Source organism: Acinonyx jubatus, chromosome A3 (assembly GCF_027475565.1).
Source record: "Acinonyx jubatus isolate Ajub_Pintada_27869175 chromosome A3, VMU_Ajub_asm_v1.0, whole genome shotgun sequence".
In the NCBI taxonomy this organism is placed as follows: Eukaryota; Metazoa; Chordata; class Mammalia; order Carnivora; family Felidae; genus Acinonyx; species Acinonyx jubatus.
The window spans coordinates 83,870,729-83,888,526 of NC_069388.1; the positions used below are offsets into that span (position 1 = coordinate 83,870,729).

General features: G+C 37.6%; 2 protein-coding genes across 2 annotated transcripts in view; one reads left to right on the forward strand and one right to left on the reverse strand.

Annotated features, from left to right (window-relative positions):
• Nucleotides 1–17,798, reverse strand: part of PPP3R1 (protein phosphatase 3 regulatory subunit B, alpha) — a 68,158-nt gene that overhangs the window by 20,964 nt on the left and 29,396 nt on the right. Inside the window, exon 2 of the mRNA XM_027072313.2 lies at nucleotides 11,268–11,307. Coding sequence (XP_026928114.1) covers nucleotides 11,268–11,307 — 40 coding nt within the window. The remainder of the gene's footprint in view (nucleotides 1–11,267; nucleotides 11,308–17,798) is intronic.
• LOC106967693 (TSC22 domain family protein 1) lies at nucleotides 13,229–14,775 on the forward strand. The gene has a single exon (XM_015063970.3). The coding sequence runs from the start codon at nucleotides 13,250–13,252 to the stop codon at nucleotides 13,661–13,663; it is 414 nt and encodes a 137-aa protein (XP_014919456.1). The 5' UTR covers nucleotides 13,229–13,249; the 3' UTR covers nucleotides 13,664–14,775.

Consider the following 17,798-nt stretch of genomic DNA (forward strand, 5'->3'; position numbering starts at 1 on the left):
AAGATTTACAAATATTTAAAGATTTTTACATGTACATTCATGGTGCATGTTGGTCTACAGTTTTCTATGATATTTTTGGTATTGGTAATGGTGTAATAATGCTAGCTTCTATTTTCTGAAGGAATATGGATTATAACTTTTTTTTCATTAAATGTTAGAAATTGCCAGTAAAGCCATCTGGCTTGGAGTTTTCTTTGTGGGAAGATTTTTATTTTAGAGAGACAGAGCATGCTCAAGTGGGGGGGGGGGATAGAGAGAGGAAGAGGGAGAGGGGGAGGGGGAGGGGGAGAAATATCCTAAGCAGGCTCCATGCTCAGCAGAGCCCAATGGAGGGCTTGACTCCCACCACCCTGGGGCCATGACCTGAGCTGCAATCAAGAGTTGGATGCTCAATCGACTGAGCCACCCAGGTGCCCCTCTTTGTGGGAAGGTTTTTAAATAAGAATTCAGTTTCATTAATAGATATAATTCTATCAAGATTTTTTTACTGTTGTGTCAGTTTTAAGTATTTGTTTTAGATTAAATTTTTCCATTTAATCTAAGGTGTAGAACTTTATTGGCATAAAATTCTTCATAATATTCCCTTGTTACCCTTTTAACATCTGTAGGATCTGTAATGATTTCAGTTCTTCTGTTACTGATACTGGTAATTGTGTTTTCTTCTAAAACGTTCCTTCCAAATGTGAATACTGTTATGTTCCACAGACTTCCTCCTACCTTATATAAAAGATATGACCCAAAATGATCCACCACACCAGAACTCACTCAGGCAAATGAATGTTATCCAAAAATGTCAAAATAAGCTGCACAGTTAAAATAATCTTAAAAAATTTTTTAAATTGTTTTCAGAGCTAACAGCTTCAGAAAAAAATTTGTCATAGAAAAGCCATGTAATGTAAATTGTTGGAAGAAATCTTGGAGATGAAAACTCAAGAAGAGGAAACAGACTCTGAGAATTATTTAACTTGCCAAATGCTATAAAGCTTGATGGCAAAACTGAGTGACAGCATTTCTTGAAATACTTTCTAATCTAATTTCTTTTCATATGTTAGTTCCATTTGAATAGTTAGTACAGAAGATTAAGCTAAGAGATACTAAACACTGCTGTTCCTCAACATGCATTTTCAGGCAAGTGTGGAGAAAAGAGAACAATAAGAATGTTCTCATCTCAAAGAAATAAAAATCAAACCACAGATTTCTGGGATGTTCTCCAGGTTATACATTACTGGTTTTCCTACTGAAGGTGTTTGTATTGCTGTTGTTTTTCTCTTTTTGGTTTATCTACACTGTGGTTCTAATAAAAATAGATAATTAGCCTACTGAAAAAGCATATAGTTAAAACACCATAAAAACACATCTTCATCAAGTTTTCTCATTGTTATTAATAACCAAGTCATACTTTTTTTTTTTTTTTTTAGTTTATTTAGAGAGAAAGGAAAGGTGTGAGTGGGAGAGAGGCAGAGAGAGAGGGGGACAGAGGATTCAAAACAGGTTCTGGGCTATCGGCACAGAGCCCAATGTGGGGCTTGAACTCAGGAGCCGTGAGATCACGACCGGAGCCAAAGTCAGAAGCATACCCGACTGAGCCACCCAGGCACCCCACATACTTTTTTTTTTTTTTAACCTATGTGTACACTGTGTAAGCTAGTGTAAGCCTGAAAAGACACAGCTCTTAAAGATTTCCTATGTTTTGTAAGTCAAATTCAATCCCAAACCATTCATTACACATCACATTCTCCAGGTTTTCCTGGAGAGGGGACAGGGGCCAGAAGCAGAGAAAGACCAAATCTCAAGCAGGCTCCACACTTAGTACGGAGCCCAACACAGGGCTCAATCCCACAACCCTAGGATCATGTTCCTGTGTCATGTTGTGTTTAAACACTTAGTTGCACTTTTTTAAAGCTTTGTACCACTCCCCAACCCCAACTCGCCCCAAAATATGGGATTTTTTTTTTTTTACAAAAGAATGCATATTTAAGACTTCTTTTACTTTTAGCACCAATTATTCAAGATTTTATGGCTGCTCCAGAGCTTAACGTGGTTTATCATCAATAATGTCACACTACATACCCAATCTCTATTTTTCTTATAATGATTTGCCTTTTACCTTAAGAAATTCCAAAAAGAAAAAAAGAAAAGAAATTCCAGCACACAATTTATATTCTTTTCTTTCTTCTTGAAGACTCTTCACAGACAATTCTGGTTTCTTGCTCTAATTTGTACCAACTGCTTTCTAGGCCCATAGGCATAGTTATTATCCTGTGATTTTCACTGGTGTCTTAGAGATTTGGTTTTGCGGATCTCATCTGCTTTAACTTCTATTTCATTTCTCTGACTACATATTCAAAAACTTATAGAAGGTAAATTTCCCAAAAGTCCCTAAATTTCTGAAAATGTCTTTAATTTGATCTCACACCTGAACAATCATTTAGCTGGTATCAAACTCTAGGTTTAGGAACTCAGAACTTTGAATACATTGCTCCACTGCTTTCTAATATCTAAGAAATCCAATGCCAAAACACTCCTATTCTTTTTAGGCAATTTTTCCCCCAACTAGCAGCTTTTAGAATTTTCTTTTCACTCCTGAAATTTTTAAATGTAAACTTCTCAAAAGAAGTTGAGACTAAATGTTGATCATATTTCATCTAAACTTCTTGGTAATCAGAATGCTCTTTCAATCAGAAGATTTTATTTTTCAGGTGAGGGAAATTTTCTCCTACTTTTCAATCATTAGTTTTGCTTCTATTTTTATCTACTACATCTCTTGAAATTTCCTTTAGGCAGTTGCTATTACTGTCTGTATATGTGCCACAAAGCTTTCTTTTTTGGTATATTTTTCCTTATTCTTTGCTCTAACATTCTGAAGGAGATCCAAGAATTTATCATACTTCTGCTAACTGGATGGCTAGGCCTTTTCACCAGCTAAAGTAACTGACTTCTCCTTATCACCTACGAAATTATTCAAATTTGTGGTAGGCTATGTCATGAACTTCACTGTTAAAACTACAAATTTGTAAGTGCTGCCATACCAACATGGGATAGTCTAGCACCTCACTTTTTATTAAGACTACTTCTAAAATTTTTGTGCTTATTGGAGAGATAGAGAGAAAGACAGAATGTGAAGCAGGCTCCAGGCTCCAAGCTGTCAACACAGAGCCCAACATGGGGCTCAAACTCACCAAACCATGAGATCATGACCTGAGCCAAATGCAGACACTTAATGGACTGAGCTACCGAGGTGCCCCAAGACTACTATTAAAAACCCCAAAATATTTAGAACCTAGAAGACAATCCAGGTATTTGTAAAAAAAGAGACATATAACAGCAAGTCACGGTAACAACTCAAAACCCAGATGTTCAAGTCATACACTATACTTTAAAAGACTTCAAAATCTTTTTTTTTTTTAATGTCTATTTATCTATTTAGAAAAAGTGCACATGAGTAGGGGAGGGGCAGAGAGAGGAGGAGAATCCCAAGCAGGCTCCACACTCAGCACAGAGCCTGAAGCGGGGCTCAATCTCACAACCCTGGGATCATGACCTGAGCTGAAAACAAGAGTCTGATGCTTAACTGCTTAACAAAGTGAGCCACCCATGGCCCCCAGAAAACTTTTTTTTCCCCTGCCTTCATGGCTCAGCTCTAAGGCTTTACTGAAAGAAAGTAGAATATAAGCAATTCTCAGCAGACTAGGTAAAATAGAGTTCAGGATCACTATATAATTAAGTAAATGGTAAATCACAGCTGGTAGACTAAGAAATATGAACTATGTGGGGCGCCTAGGTGGCCCAATCAGTTAAGCGTCTGACTTCGGCTCAGGTCATGCTCTCATGGTTTGGGAGTTCGAGCCCCAGTGTCGGGCTCTGTGCTGATGACTTGGACCCTGGAGCCTGCTTCAGATTCTGTGTCTCCCTCTCTCTCTGCCCCTCCCACATTTACACCCTCTCTCAAAATTAAATAAACACTTAAAAAAAAAAAAGAAACATGGACTATGTGATATGAATTTATGAACATTTTAATCAAAGTAACAAATACAGAAGTCAATTTCAAAGTTAATGACAAAAAGGTTTAAAATAAATAGCTTTAGGGCCCCTGGGTGGATCAGGCGGTTAAGTGTCCAACTTCGACTCAGGTCATGATCTCACAGTTCCTGACTCCAAGCTCCACGTGGGGCTCTGTGCTGACAGCTTGGAGCCTGGAACCTGCTTCAGATTCTGCATCTCCCTCTCTCTCTGCCCTTCCCCCACTCACAGTCTCTCTCTCTCAAAAATAACATTTAAAAAATTTTAAGTAATACTGAATGGCATTTTAGGAATAAAATGTTTTACTATTTTCACCTGTGCACATTCAAACTGAATTTAATATCAATAAATATTAAAAAGGTTTCCTCCAAAGATTTGAGATGATGAATAAAGGTTTGATAGTCAACCAGAAATCACTCTTTAGAACACATATTATTTAAAAACTACATGGATGGAACTGGAGGGTATTATGCTAAGTGAAATTAGTCAGAAAGACAAAAATCATATGACTTCACTCATATGAGGACTTTAAGAGACAAAACAGACGAACATAAGGGAAAGGAAACAAAAATAACATAAAAACAGGGAAGGGGACAAAACAGAAGAGACTCATATGGAGAACAAACTGAGGGTTGCTGGAGGGGTTGTGGGAGGAGGGATGGGCTAAATGTGTAAGGAAGGGGCTTAGGAATCTACTCCTGAAATCATTGTTTCACTATATGCTAATTTGGATGTAAATTAAAAAAAAGACTGAATGGAATTAAGCTAGTTCAAATAAGAAAGGAAAAAAGAATGCAGAAAAAGAGGAAATTAAATTTAGAGGAACTTTTTCTTTGAAAAAGTTTTGTTTTCATAACAAAGAAAAACTAGATCAAAGAATATGAACATGTAAATTTCCCTGAGACCATCTGATTGAGAGCAGAAATTAACAGCACAAAGTAAGGTCAATTATCTCCACACTTTCAAGTCACCTGTAAATACTCAAAACAGAAACAAAACTGCCTGACTACGAGACTGTTTACTCAAAATGAGAGCAGTGTCCTATAGGCTAATGATGTCTTATAGTTCTTTATGCAAAAGACATGCCTTCAGAGTCTGCCAAGCTCTTCTTGGGTCACCTTCTAATGAAAGAAAACTGAGACATCTTTTTAGATAGAAGATTTCTTAGTCTTTCATCTACATTCAGTTTACAAAATAAGCCCTATGTTTACCAATTTTATCAAAAACATTCAGAATTATACTGGTTTTATCAGCAGTAAAAATTAGCTGAATCTGATTTTCCACTCATACCTCCAACTATTCCCCCATTTTAGTCCTCTGCTTAAACTATCTAAAGTAGTATCTTGCACTGAGTCACTTTTCCAAGTTACCATGCCAAGTTACAACTAAGGTCCCATCTTTGAACAAATCACCCAAGAGAGTATACATTTCCTGGTCCAGACAAGTTAGCCAAAGTCACAATGGCTTAGAATAATTTAACTCAATAAAAAGTAAATGCTGAATTGTGAGACAATAAAAGAATACTTATCTACATATTAGACAATCCAGTTTTGTCTAAAATCATTCATGTAAACACAAACGTAACATTAATCATGTAATATTTACTATACGGAAGACTACATAGTATTGTGATTAAAAATATAACCGTGGTATGCCTGGGTGGCTGGTTCGGTTAAGCGTCTGACTTTGGCCCAGATCATAATTTTATGGTTTGGGAGTTAGAGCCCTGACAATCTCTACTGTCAGCACAGAGCCTACTTTTTGGATCCTTTGTCTATATGTCTGTCTATCTGTCTGTCTGTCTGTCTCTCTCCCTCCCTCTGCCCCTCCCCCACTCATGCACACCCACACACTCTCTAAAATAAACATTAAAAAAAATATATGACTCTGGAGCATGACTACTTGAGATCAACTCATAGTTTTGTTACTTTTCCTATTGTTGTGTGGCCTTAAGTCTGTTAGTGAAGGTCTCTCTGCCTGTTTTCTCATCTATATAGCAGGGAAAGTAAACCTCTTTCATGAAGCTATTGTAAAGATTAAAAAGGTTAATATATGTGAAGTGCTTAGAATAATGCCTGGCACATGTTAAATGCCATATAAGTATTTGTTGTGATTATTTATGAAAATAAATGGGGTGACTGGTAACCACTGGGTTTTCCTAAAGGTACAGCCTTTAAAATTATCCAAGTAGTTGTCTATGTAGTCCAGCTCTGAGTTCTAACTAGCTTATTCAGTCAACAGATATTTATTCAGCATCTGCTCTATGCCAGGTATTGCACTTATGCTTTTACTGTCAAGGCCTCAATTCCTTTATTGGTGAAAATGAGCTTAAAAATACCCTCTTATTATTAAAGCTTGCTGTGCTGCATATGCCATACTTAGCTATAAATTAATTATTGCTCCTTGATATTACTTTTAGTTTCTTCCTCCTCCCTTTTTCCATTCATTAAAAAATAAAACAAAACAAAAAACTTCTGGGGGCACCTGTGTGGCTCAGTTGATTGAGCGCCCGACTTCGGCTCAGGTCATGATCTCAAGGTTCATGAGTTCAAGCCCCACACTGGGCTCTTTGCTGTCACACGGAGCCCGCTTCTGATCCTCTGCCCACCCCGCCCCCCAGCTTGCACTCTAATTAAAAAAAAAAAAAAAAAAACTTTTAATAATGGAAAATTTCAAACACATACAAAGGTGAGAGACTAGTTTAATGAATTCTATATACCTATCATCCAACTGTTCAACCATTAACACATGAGAAATCTTATTTATACACCCACTTCAATTATCTTAGAGCAAATTCCAGACATATCATTTCCTTGTAACTTCAGTATTATCTTTAAAAGACATTATTTTTAAAAACATCACAATAACACTACTTGAAAAAATATTAATCAATTAATAATTAACTCCTTGATATTAAACAATCATGCTCCAATTTCCCCAAAACAGCACAAATGATTTTACAGGTGTTTTTAATCCATCAGGTTTGGCAAATAGTCAATGTGTCAATAAAATGAAATTGACTTTAAGAGTAACAGTTTCATTAGAGTAGTAAAAGATAAAAGCCAGATTGCAGCAGGCCAAGAAATTAGCAAAAATAAGGAAATAGATACTATGTGAGTATAACCTGGTGACTCAAAGTTCTTTCCTTGGTCTTGACAAGAGCATTAACATCCAGAATACTGCTGTTCTAATTAGTGATATTGGCAAACACTTTATAGTGCTTAGTAAGTTGTAGGCATTGCTGAAAGCAGTTTGCATGTATTAACTGAGTAACAACAATTCTATACAACAGGTACTATTACCATTTTACAGATGAGGAAACCAAAGTACTGAAAAGTTAAATAACTTAAGTGCTCAAGGTCACAAAGCTAGTAAAAGGTAGAGTTGGAATTTGAACTTAGGTATACAGTACTTATTACACAAACTGTGGCAAGACTTCTTTTTTTGTAATATAAGTGTTTTTGTTAGCTTTTGATCTGACCTATTAAATTTTTTAACCTCTGTTAAACTTAGAAATATTTAGTATATCTTCATCTCTGGGGTATTTTGAGATTCAGAAATTATGTTCATTATGAACATTTAATCCGTAGTGACAGATTAAGTGACCTAACTTGACTGGAAGAGTGAAATTTTAGTCTTTGATCTATGCTGTGTTGCTTATTGGCTGGGTCATTTTCTATAGTGTAAAGAGGCACTATTCTTACATTTAACCAAATTATGCAACTGCATTTTGTCAGATGTTTCACTATTGCCTTCTTTTACTCTAAAATCTAATACTACATGTTATTAAAAGTAAATTAAAGTTGAAAAAAAAAGAAATAAGGAAATGGAGATAACTGTACAGTATATGCTCTTTTTTTGAGAAGCTCAAATAGGAGAAAAAGTGAAGAAAAACTAGGAGGTACATGAAGGATCAGAATCAAAGCATAGTTGATTATATGTGTAAACTGAAGAGCTAAAACTTAAGATATATAGGAAAAGACAGAGAAACAAAATAAGGTCCTAGAGATGAGAGTGGATGAGGTTAAAAGCACAAGGAAGGAGGCTGACCTTGAATAAGGGGGTATAATCCAAACTGACACTGACAGAAGGAGTCAGTTAAGCATGACTGGCACTGAGAAAACTGGCAGGCAGAGGTAGAAGATGGAGGGGCATGAGGAGGCTAACACTTAAAATGTTTTCAGTTTTCTTAAGACTCAGGAGACAAGGCATTGATTAAAAGCAGAGTACTGGAAAGGATTATGCAAGGGATTTGGATAGAATGTTGAAGACCTGGATGAAATTTAAGGAGACTGAAAAAGACAAACAGGACCAGACAGGTAAAGAATTAATCAGCATTCGAATCTTATGTAGCTTTCAAAACCAATTTCATCACCCCATCCACAAAGCTCTTAACTTCTGTAACCAAAAGTAATTTTCCCTCCTTAGAATTTTTATTTTTCATAATGGTTTACTTGTACTATAATAATTTTACCCAATAGCCAGACTGTAAGTACTTTGTGGGTGCTTACTTTATCCGTATATCACAGGGCTGAAGACAGTACCTTGCAGAATATAATTTACCATCTTCTTACTTTTAATTTTTTAAATGTTTATTCATTTTTGAGAGAGACACACAGAACATGAGTGGGGGAGGAGTGGAGAGAGAGAGACACAGAATTCGAAGCAGGTTCCAAGGCTCTGAGCTGTCAGCACAGAGCCCGATGTGGGGCTCAAGCCCACGAACTCTGAAATCATGGCCTGAACTGAAGTTGGACGCTCAACTGACTGACCCACCCAGGCGCCCTGAATCTTCTTACCTTTTTTAAGGTAAATACCAAAGGAACAAAACAGACAGTAACTACCTGAAGAGCTGAGACCACTCAAGCCTGAGACAATTACATAAGAACCCATCAAGAACACAGAATTAAGGTGAGTCTTGAAGAGGTGAGAAGGCAAGACATTATTTAACCTGAACAGGGACATATAAATAGTGAAGTGCCTCAAGAATTAGTTTTAACAGAGGCACCTGGGTAGTTCAGTCAGTGAAAATCCGACTCCTGATTTTGGCTCAGGTCATGATCTCATATGAGTTCGAGCCTTGAGTCTAGCTCCCCACTGACAGTACAGATCCTGCATGGGAGTCTCTCTCTCCCCCTCTGCCCCTCCCGGGCTCATGCACACTCTCTCTTTCAAGAATAAATAAATTTAAAAAAAAATGAGTTTTAACATTCTTATCTATAATGGTAGTTATTCACAGATAACACTAACCTCTTCCAATAATATAAAGAAGTTTTTCAGGGGTGCCTAGGTGTCTCAGTCGGTTGGGAGTCCGACTTTGGCTCAGGTCATGACCTCACGATTCCTGAGTTCAAGCCCTGCATCAGGCTCTGCACTGACAACTCAGAGCTTGGAGCCTGCTTCCAATTCTGTGTCTCTGTCTCTCTCTCAAAAATAAACAAATGTTAAAAAAAATTTTTTTAGGGGCTCCTGGGTAGCTCAGTCAGTTGAGTGTCCAACTTTGGCTCAGGTCATGATCTCACTGTTTGTTTTGAGTTTGAGCCTCGCATTGATTGGGCCCTGGGCTGACAGTCAGAGCCTGGAGCCTGCTTCAGATTCTGTGTCTCCCTCTCTCTCTGCTCCTCCCCCACTTGTGCTCTGTCTCTGTCTCTCTCTCAAAAATAAACATAAAAAAAAAACTTAAAGAAGTTTTTTAAATGACAAAAAAAATTTACTACAATATGTGGATGGGAGAAAACTGGTGGTTTCAATGTAGACAAGTTCATTTTGGGGAAATCATCCAAATCATGTATAAAATATTATAAAAGCACATTTTATTCTAGTGAACCAAATAGGGAACAGAGAAAAAAAAGCTATAAACTGGGTAGAAGAACCCAGATAGGTTCATAGCTGGTTACACAATCACTGACAACTACAGATCTTCAGTGACATGGCTCAACAGTTTCATCAAAGCATAGATGAAGTAGTAAGAAAGAAGACTTACTATTAAGTTCTGAAGATAAAACTGAAAGGGGCAGCTTTAACAGTGTATGCATTATTTGTCAAAAATGTATGCTCAGGTTGTGATCTTGCAGCTCATGGGACCGAACCCTGTGTTGGGCTGTGTACTGACAAGCTCAATGCCTGCATGGGATTCTCTCTCCCTCTGTCTGCCTCTCCCCTGCTCACACGCTCTCTCTCAAAATAAATGAATAAGCATTTAAAAACAAATTATAGAAGTTACAAAATGTAAGATGAAATGATAAATAATTTCAGCTTATTATAACTGCTACAAAGAAAATAAATGGGGTACTATTCATGACAGAGAATCTAAGCAGAGAGAGAAAAAACATCTCCAAAGGGGTGACATTTATGCTGACAGCTGAATGACAACAACGTCAAATAAAGAGCTGATAGAACAGTATTCTACCCAGAGCGCATAAGCAAGCAAAGGTGTTGAAGAGAATGAAATTAACACAGGTTTTGGGAAAAGAAAGGAGACTAATGAAACAAAGGGCAACTGGGAAAGTGACAAACAAACCAAGTGACACTTCATTGCAAGATAATGTCTCCAAATGGGGAAGGACCAGTTACATCTAATAGAAATAGCAAGGAAGGTTCAGAACTGTTTGGGTATCCTGGGACCTCGTGATGCCATCTGAACTTACCAACAGTCCCTATTCCAATTCTAAAGATCTCTCCCTTTCCCAATCACTGCTCTTCCATACAAGAGACTTTATGATTTTTATATAAGCTCCCTAGTGCTCTGATCCTTAAATCAAGAATTTCAAAAACTGTCATTTTCTTTCTTTACATTTTCCAGTACACTCAGAAAGAACCAGACCACCCCACACTTCTTATACTCTTCACTCCTCTGAGAAACATCTTTGGCAATAGCTATTTGGTCTATCGAAGTTTTGCCTTCAACACACTTTATTTTATATAACCAAAGGATAAGTAAATTAACTGTTTACCTGAAACTTTGTTAATCTGAAAACCTTCTGTTGGGTTACGCCACTGAGATCTGAGGGCTGATTTGTAACTACAGCACAATACAGATAATAAAGAGCAGCTCTATTAAAAAAAAAAAAAACAAAAACAGTTCCCTGCTCTGATAACTTTAAAAGACAAAGTCAAATTCATTACTCATTTTAAATAGTTAAGGGTTAACTTTACTATGTAGATATACAGAGGTGTATGATATATACATATATAGAGAGAGATGTGTAAATGAAAGAAATTCTTGATAACAAGAATATGTGACTTACAGTGTGAGCACATTTCCAAAGGATAACTTGCCTCATTTCCCTGGAGAAAGAAATAAATAATAATTAGTCACAAAATTGGTACAAATGTCTTTAAAAGGTTTAAATATTCTGAGTCACAAACATAGGGAAATAAGCCAAAAACCAATGTATCTAGGTCTATAAATTATCATTTTTTGATAAGAAAAAAATCATAAAATAGGATATAAAGAGCTCTCAAATCACAACAGGCCTGAGTTGGGTCTCTGACATTATGACTTATACAAACCCTTGACTAAAATTTGCTTTAAATATTTTTAATGCCCTAAACATACGGATTGTATAATTTTAAAACACAGGAGACTGTCAATGTTCTGTCTTGCTGAGTAAATTCATCTTGGGACAAAAGTCAGAATAGTTTCTCCTGCCACATATATTTAAATGAAGAGTTTCCTGAGACTGTAAAGCTGTTAAAAAGAAAAAAAAGAAAAAAAAAAACTATTAGCATTTATACCTACTATCTTCTATATGCCACGCAACTAAAATAAAACAAATATTAATAGGAAGATGGGTCCAATGTAAGGCAGCCAATTCAAATTTTTCTTTTGAAAAGTCTTATCTCATGGGTAAATTCCAAGTTGATATAATTTATCTGAACTCCTAACTTATAAAATATATAAAACCAACCATCTATTTACTATCCAGGATTCCATGTGAATTTATTTAAGGAAAAAAGAGCTCTAGAAAAACTACAGACCCAGTCAAAAGCCCACATTTAACAATTCTTAATGAACTGACCCTAGGGAGGTCAAAGTACCTGGTGGATGATCACATCATTTGATCAGTGATGAAACCAGTTCTAAATCTAAAACAGTAAAACTTCTAGTAAAACAGACTCACGTGAGATAAAAACAATGAAAATCCTTTTAAAGTCTACAGAATTTAAATTAATGTAAACTGAATTTTTAAAGTTCAGTTATAAAATCAGAGTGCTACACATCCTATATTCCATTTACCTAATCTTGACCCTATCTAGCAACATGTGCAATAGGATTAATATATGAATATACTTACAATAGCCTGTAAAGTTATTGAATACAGTCTGAAAAGAACATTCTAGTCTGGCTCACTAGTTTTTAAACTCCTAAAAGGTTATCTTACACTATGTAAATTTGAAGTCTAAGAAAGGTTATCCTGTAAATTAGCTAGCATCTTCAATTCTTATCATGCATGCTACCAATCATTAATTAGTTTTTTCCTTGAAAATTATAGCAGATAACTGCAATTTTCCAGAACTGGTTAATTTAAGGTTACTTTAAATATCAAATATATATTGAGGCGCCTGGGTGGCTCAGTAGGTTAAGTGTCCAACTTCAGCTCAGGTCATGATCTCACAGTTCATGGGTTCAAGACCCATATCGGGCTCTGTGCTGACAGCTCAGAGCCTGGAGCCTGCTTCAGATTCTCTGTCTCCCTCTCTCTCTGTCTCTCCCCCACTTGAGCACGTGCTCTCTCCCCCTCTTTAAAAAATAAACATTAGGGGCGCCTGGGTGGCTCAGTCGGTTAAGCGGCTGACTTCAGCTCACGTCATGATCTCGCGGTCCATGAGTTTGAGCCCTGCGTCGGGCTCTGTGCTGACAGCTCAGAGCCTGGAGCCTGTTTCAGATTCTGTGTCTCCCTCTCTCTGACCCTCCCCTGTTCATGCTCTGTCTCTCCCTGTCTCAAAAATAAATAAAACGTTAAAAAAATAAAAAATAAACATTAAAAATATTTTAATATTGAAAAGCCTTAGTGGAGCCCGGCGGTAGACCTCAGAGGCTTCTCCACACAGCAGTGGGATCAGCATCTTCCTGGGATCACCAAGCCCCAGAAGCTGGGTTTCTTTAAACCAGGGCTGCTGTTTTCTGTTTCTCCCTGGGCTGCAAAAAGCTAGAAGATTTTTATCTAGCTCAAACAAGGCTGCTGGTATTCCTTTTTCCCGTGAGGCTGTTTGTGGCTGCAATTGCATGAAATCCCAATGGTGTAGACCAGTGGTGATGGATCTAGGAGTTCACCAACTGAGACATTTTTCAATTTCTTTCTTGTCATCCTTGCTGGAGACTGAAAACACTTCTGTGAGACTTGACAATAGCTCCTTGGGTGCAAGTGTGGTAGCTACTGACAACAAAATCGAGCAAGCTATGGATCTGGTGAAAAGCCATCTGATGTATGTGGTTAGAGAGGAAGTGGAAACCCTTAAAGAGCAAATCAAAGAACTAATAGAGAAAAATTCCCTGGAGCAGGAAAACAATCTGCTGAAGACACTGGCCAGTCCTGAGCAGCTTGCCCAGTTTCAGGCCCAGCTGCAGACTGGCTCCCGCCCTGTGACCACACAGCCCCCAGCCCAGCCAGCGTTCCAGGGCTCAGGACCAACCGCATAGCCTCCCATGCCCCTGAAGAACTGGCTGCTGCTGTCTGAACTGAACAGACCAGAGAAGATGTACAAGGGGGAATCCATCCACCTCTACAGTCACCCATTTCACTGCTCACTGCACAAGAGAAGTGAAGCTGACCTATGCCATTGTGTCTGTTTTCCAGTATTAAACACTCATGTGCTTTTGGCTTGAAGAAATTTCTTAGTTGGGTGAATTAAAGGTTAATCAGATAATTAGCATGGATATACTGGGACTTCCTGCAGCTTGGCAGATATGTGAGAAGTGGTTCCATTCATACTGAGGAGCTGTGTGCCTTTCCATCATCCCTTCCCTGCTCCCCATCCCTGCTCCCAAGAGTTCTCTCCTGCTTGCACGTAGTATACTCCATGGGGTTAGAAGCAGTGGGGCTCCAGTGGACTTTCCTCTCTCCTCTTCCCCATGAGGAACTTGAAAGGGAGGTCAGAGTAAAGACTGACACATAGTCTCACCTAAGATGAGGGGAAACATAGTTCATCATACAAATTGACGACTGTCACCAAAAATCCATAAAATGACAGTACTGTGCCTCTTTCTAAAACAGTAGATGACACAAAATTCTTTGAGATGGTGACAGGTAGCTGGGACCCAGGCTATCTTACCATGAAGGTTGTTTTGCTTATTGTATATTTGTGTATGTAGTGGAACTGTTTTGTACAATAGAGGGCTGTAACTACTATTTATGTTGTACAGATTGAAATCTAGATGTCTGAAGAGGTGTGAATTGTCTTTTATACAGAGATCTACAGAAAAAATGCTACATGAAGAAAACTACACCTGAAGAAATTTTAAGAATCTGGCATCGTCAGTCACTTTGTGTAATCTGAACTCTTCTAGTTGCTGAATATCTTGAAGTAAATTCCTGTTCGCTGAAGTCTTTTGATTGAGCTGGTTGAATACTTTGAAAAATGACCCATTCTAGCTAATGAAATGGATCTCCCAGTAGGGGTTTCTGCATATTACCTGTATAGTAGTTATATGCATTTGTTTCTGTGCATGTTCTCTACACAGTTGTAAGGTGTCACTGTATTTAACAGCTGCACTTGTCAACTTTCAATAAAGCATATAAAATGTTGATAAAATATTTTAATATCAAATATATATTAAAGATAGAAGAAAATGATAAACAGCGGCATCTGGGTGGCTCAGTCAATTAAGCCTCTGACTTCAGCTCAGGTCATGATCTCATGGTTTGTGAGTTCAAGCCCTGCATCAGGCTCTGCGTGGAAAGCTCAGAGTCTGGAATCTACTTCAGATTCGGTGTCTCCCTCTGCCCTACCCAGTTCATACTCTGTCTCTCTTTCGCTCTCAAAAATAAACATTAAGAAAATATTTAAGAAGAAATAGCAAACATTAATAAAACCGGACCATTAGTAATGAACAGAGATAGAGTTTTGCTTATTCTGCCCCTTACTTGATTTTAAGACTCTAATGATTCCTATCTTTTACTGCCTCACATACGTATTTCATACCTAAAATTTTATATATGCTTTAAAAAAAATCTCACTCTACCTTAAAGTAGGTTTTCTTGAAACATTCTCAAAAGAGTATAATGATACTTTTAATTGTCATTCTGAGTTGTGTGTGTGTTTTATGATAATGATTAATGTTATAATTGTCTTAGAAGTGAGGGCATGGGCACCTGGCTGGCTCAGTCAGAGGAGCATGCAACTCTTGATCTAGGGGTTAAGAGTTCGAGCCCCACATTTGGTACAAGGATTACTTAAATAAATAAAACTTAGAAAAAAAAAAGTGAGGGCAAAAGAGTTATATGGTAGTTTCAAGGACGACTCTGAAACCCAGTCCTTATTTCTCCCACCCACTAACCTTCACAGCGTTATCACTTCTTTATAAATAATACCATCAATCCTCTATCCACATTATTCCCAGCTAGCCAACATCCACAAGACCCAAGGACCAGCCCAGCTAGAGCCCTTCAGTGCTTTTCCACCAATACTGAATGCCTCATCTCCTAAACTTAAAATCTATATATCCAAAAGGTTACTTCAACCTCAACCTGAACAGTCTTGTGCCTGGTAAAAAAATCTTTCAAGTATCAAGGAAAATGCTTTCCCCAGATAACCAAAAACTGAAAGAATTAAGCTCCAATGCATGTGCAGTACAAGAAACGTCATAAGAATATTCTTCAGGCATAAGAAAAATTGTACTAAATGGAAATCTGATTCTAGACCAGGAAATGAAGATCACCAAAAAGATAAATTTGTGGGGCGCCTGAGTGGCTCAGTCAGCTAAATGTCTGACTTCTGCTTGGGTCATGATCTCACAGTCTGTGGGTTCAAGCCTCACAGGGGGCTCTGTGCTGACAGCTCGGAGCCTGGAGCCTGCTTAGGATTCTGTGTCTCCCTCTCTCTCTCTCTGCCCCTCCCCTGCTCGCACTCTCTCTCAATAATACATAAACTTTAAAAAAAAAAAAGGTATATTTGTATGTAAATATAAAAGACTTTTTTCTCATTTTTAAATATCTTTAAAATATAATTAACTTACTTAACACAAACATAGTAACAATGTATTGTGGGGTATATAACATGTACATAGAAGTAGAATGTGTGACAACAGCAGCACAAATATGAGAGAGAGGAATGATGTATGTTGTCAAGATCTTGCACTATGAAGAAAACATTACAATGTTATTTGAAAGTAGAGCATAATGTTAAAGATGTATATTATAGGGGTGCCCTAAGTGGTTCAGTTGGTTGGGCTGACCGTCTCTTGATTTCAGCTCAGGTCATGATCTCACAGTTCATGAGTATGAGCCTGTGTAAGGCTCTGCACTGACAGCATGGAGCCTGCGTGGGCTTCTCGCTCTCCCTGTCTCATTGCCCCCGCCTCTCCTCTGCTCTCTCAAAATAAATAAACATTAAAAAAAAATGTGTATTAAAAACCCTACAGCAACTGTTTTAATTTAAAAAAAAATTTTTTTTAATGTTTATTTTTGAGAGAGAGAGAGAAAGAGAAAGAGAGAGAGAGTGTGTGAGTGGGCAAGGGGCAGAGAGAGCAGGAGACACAGAATCCGAAGCAGGCTCCAGGCTCTGAGCTATCAACACAGAGCCCACACGGGGCTTAAACTCGTGAACCGCGAGATCATGACCTGTGCCGAAGTCAAATGCCAAACCGAATGAGTCACCCAGGAGCCCAGCAACTGTTTTTTAATAAAAAGATAAATACAACAGTATCATAAAGAATACTCAATCTAAAGGGAGGCAAATAGGATAAAAGAAACAAAAATCAAGTGTGGAAAAAACAAAGTACAATATCAGAATGGCAGATTTAAATCCAAACATTTTGAGAATGATACTATGTTAAGGGTAAACATTGTAGTAATTACAATTAAAGACACAACTGTACGCTATCTATAAGAAGCCTACCTTAAAAACAAGTTAGAGGTAGGTTAAAACTAAAAAGACAGAAAGATATACCACAAAAGTATTAATCGAAAGAAGCATACAGTGGCTAGTAACAATGGAAAATGCAGAATCCAGAACAAGTAATACATTATCAGGGATAGAGAGGGCTATATAATGTTAGAAGAGTGGATTCATTAGGAAGATGTAATGATACTAAGTCTATTGTGATTTACAATAAAAATATGTATTTAGTTTTGTTTCTAGCATAGAGATTCTAAAACCCTTAGAATTTAAGTGAGAACTATAAAGATGTCTTATGTTAAGGAGGGGACTGTGAGAGAGCACCTAAAGATAGGGACTGTCTGGTTGCCAGGAGAACCAATTATATGATTAGAAGGCTGTAATTTTAGCCCCACTACCCTCTGACCTTTGGGGAGGGGGGCTACAGGATGAATTAATCACCAAAGAGCAATGATTTAATCAACTGTAGTTATGTAACTAAGACATCATAAAAACCCAAAAGGACAGGGTTCAGAGAACTTCCAAGTTGGTGAACACGAAAAGATGCAGGGAGAGTGGAGCACCTGGAGAGGGCACACCCTTTCCTATGTATCTTGCCTCATGTGTCCCTTCCATTTGGCCATTCCTAAGTTATATCCTTACAATAAACTGTGATTTAGTAAATAAAGTGTTTCCCTGAGTCCTATGAGTCACTCTAGCAAATTAATCAAACCCAAAAC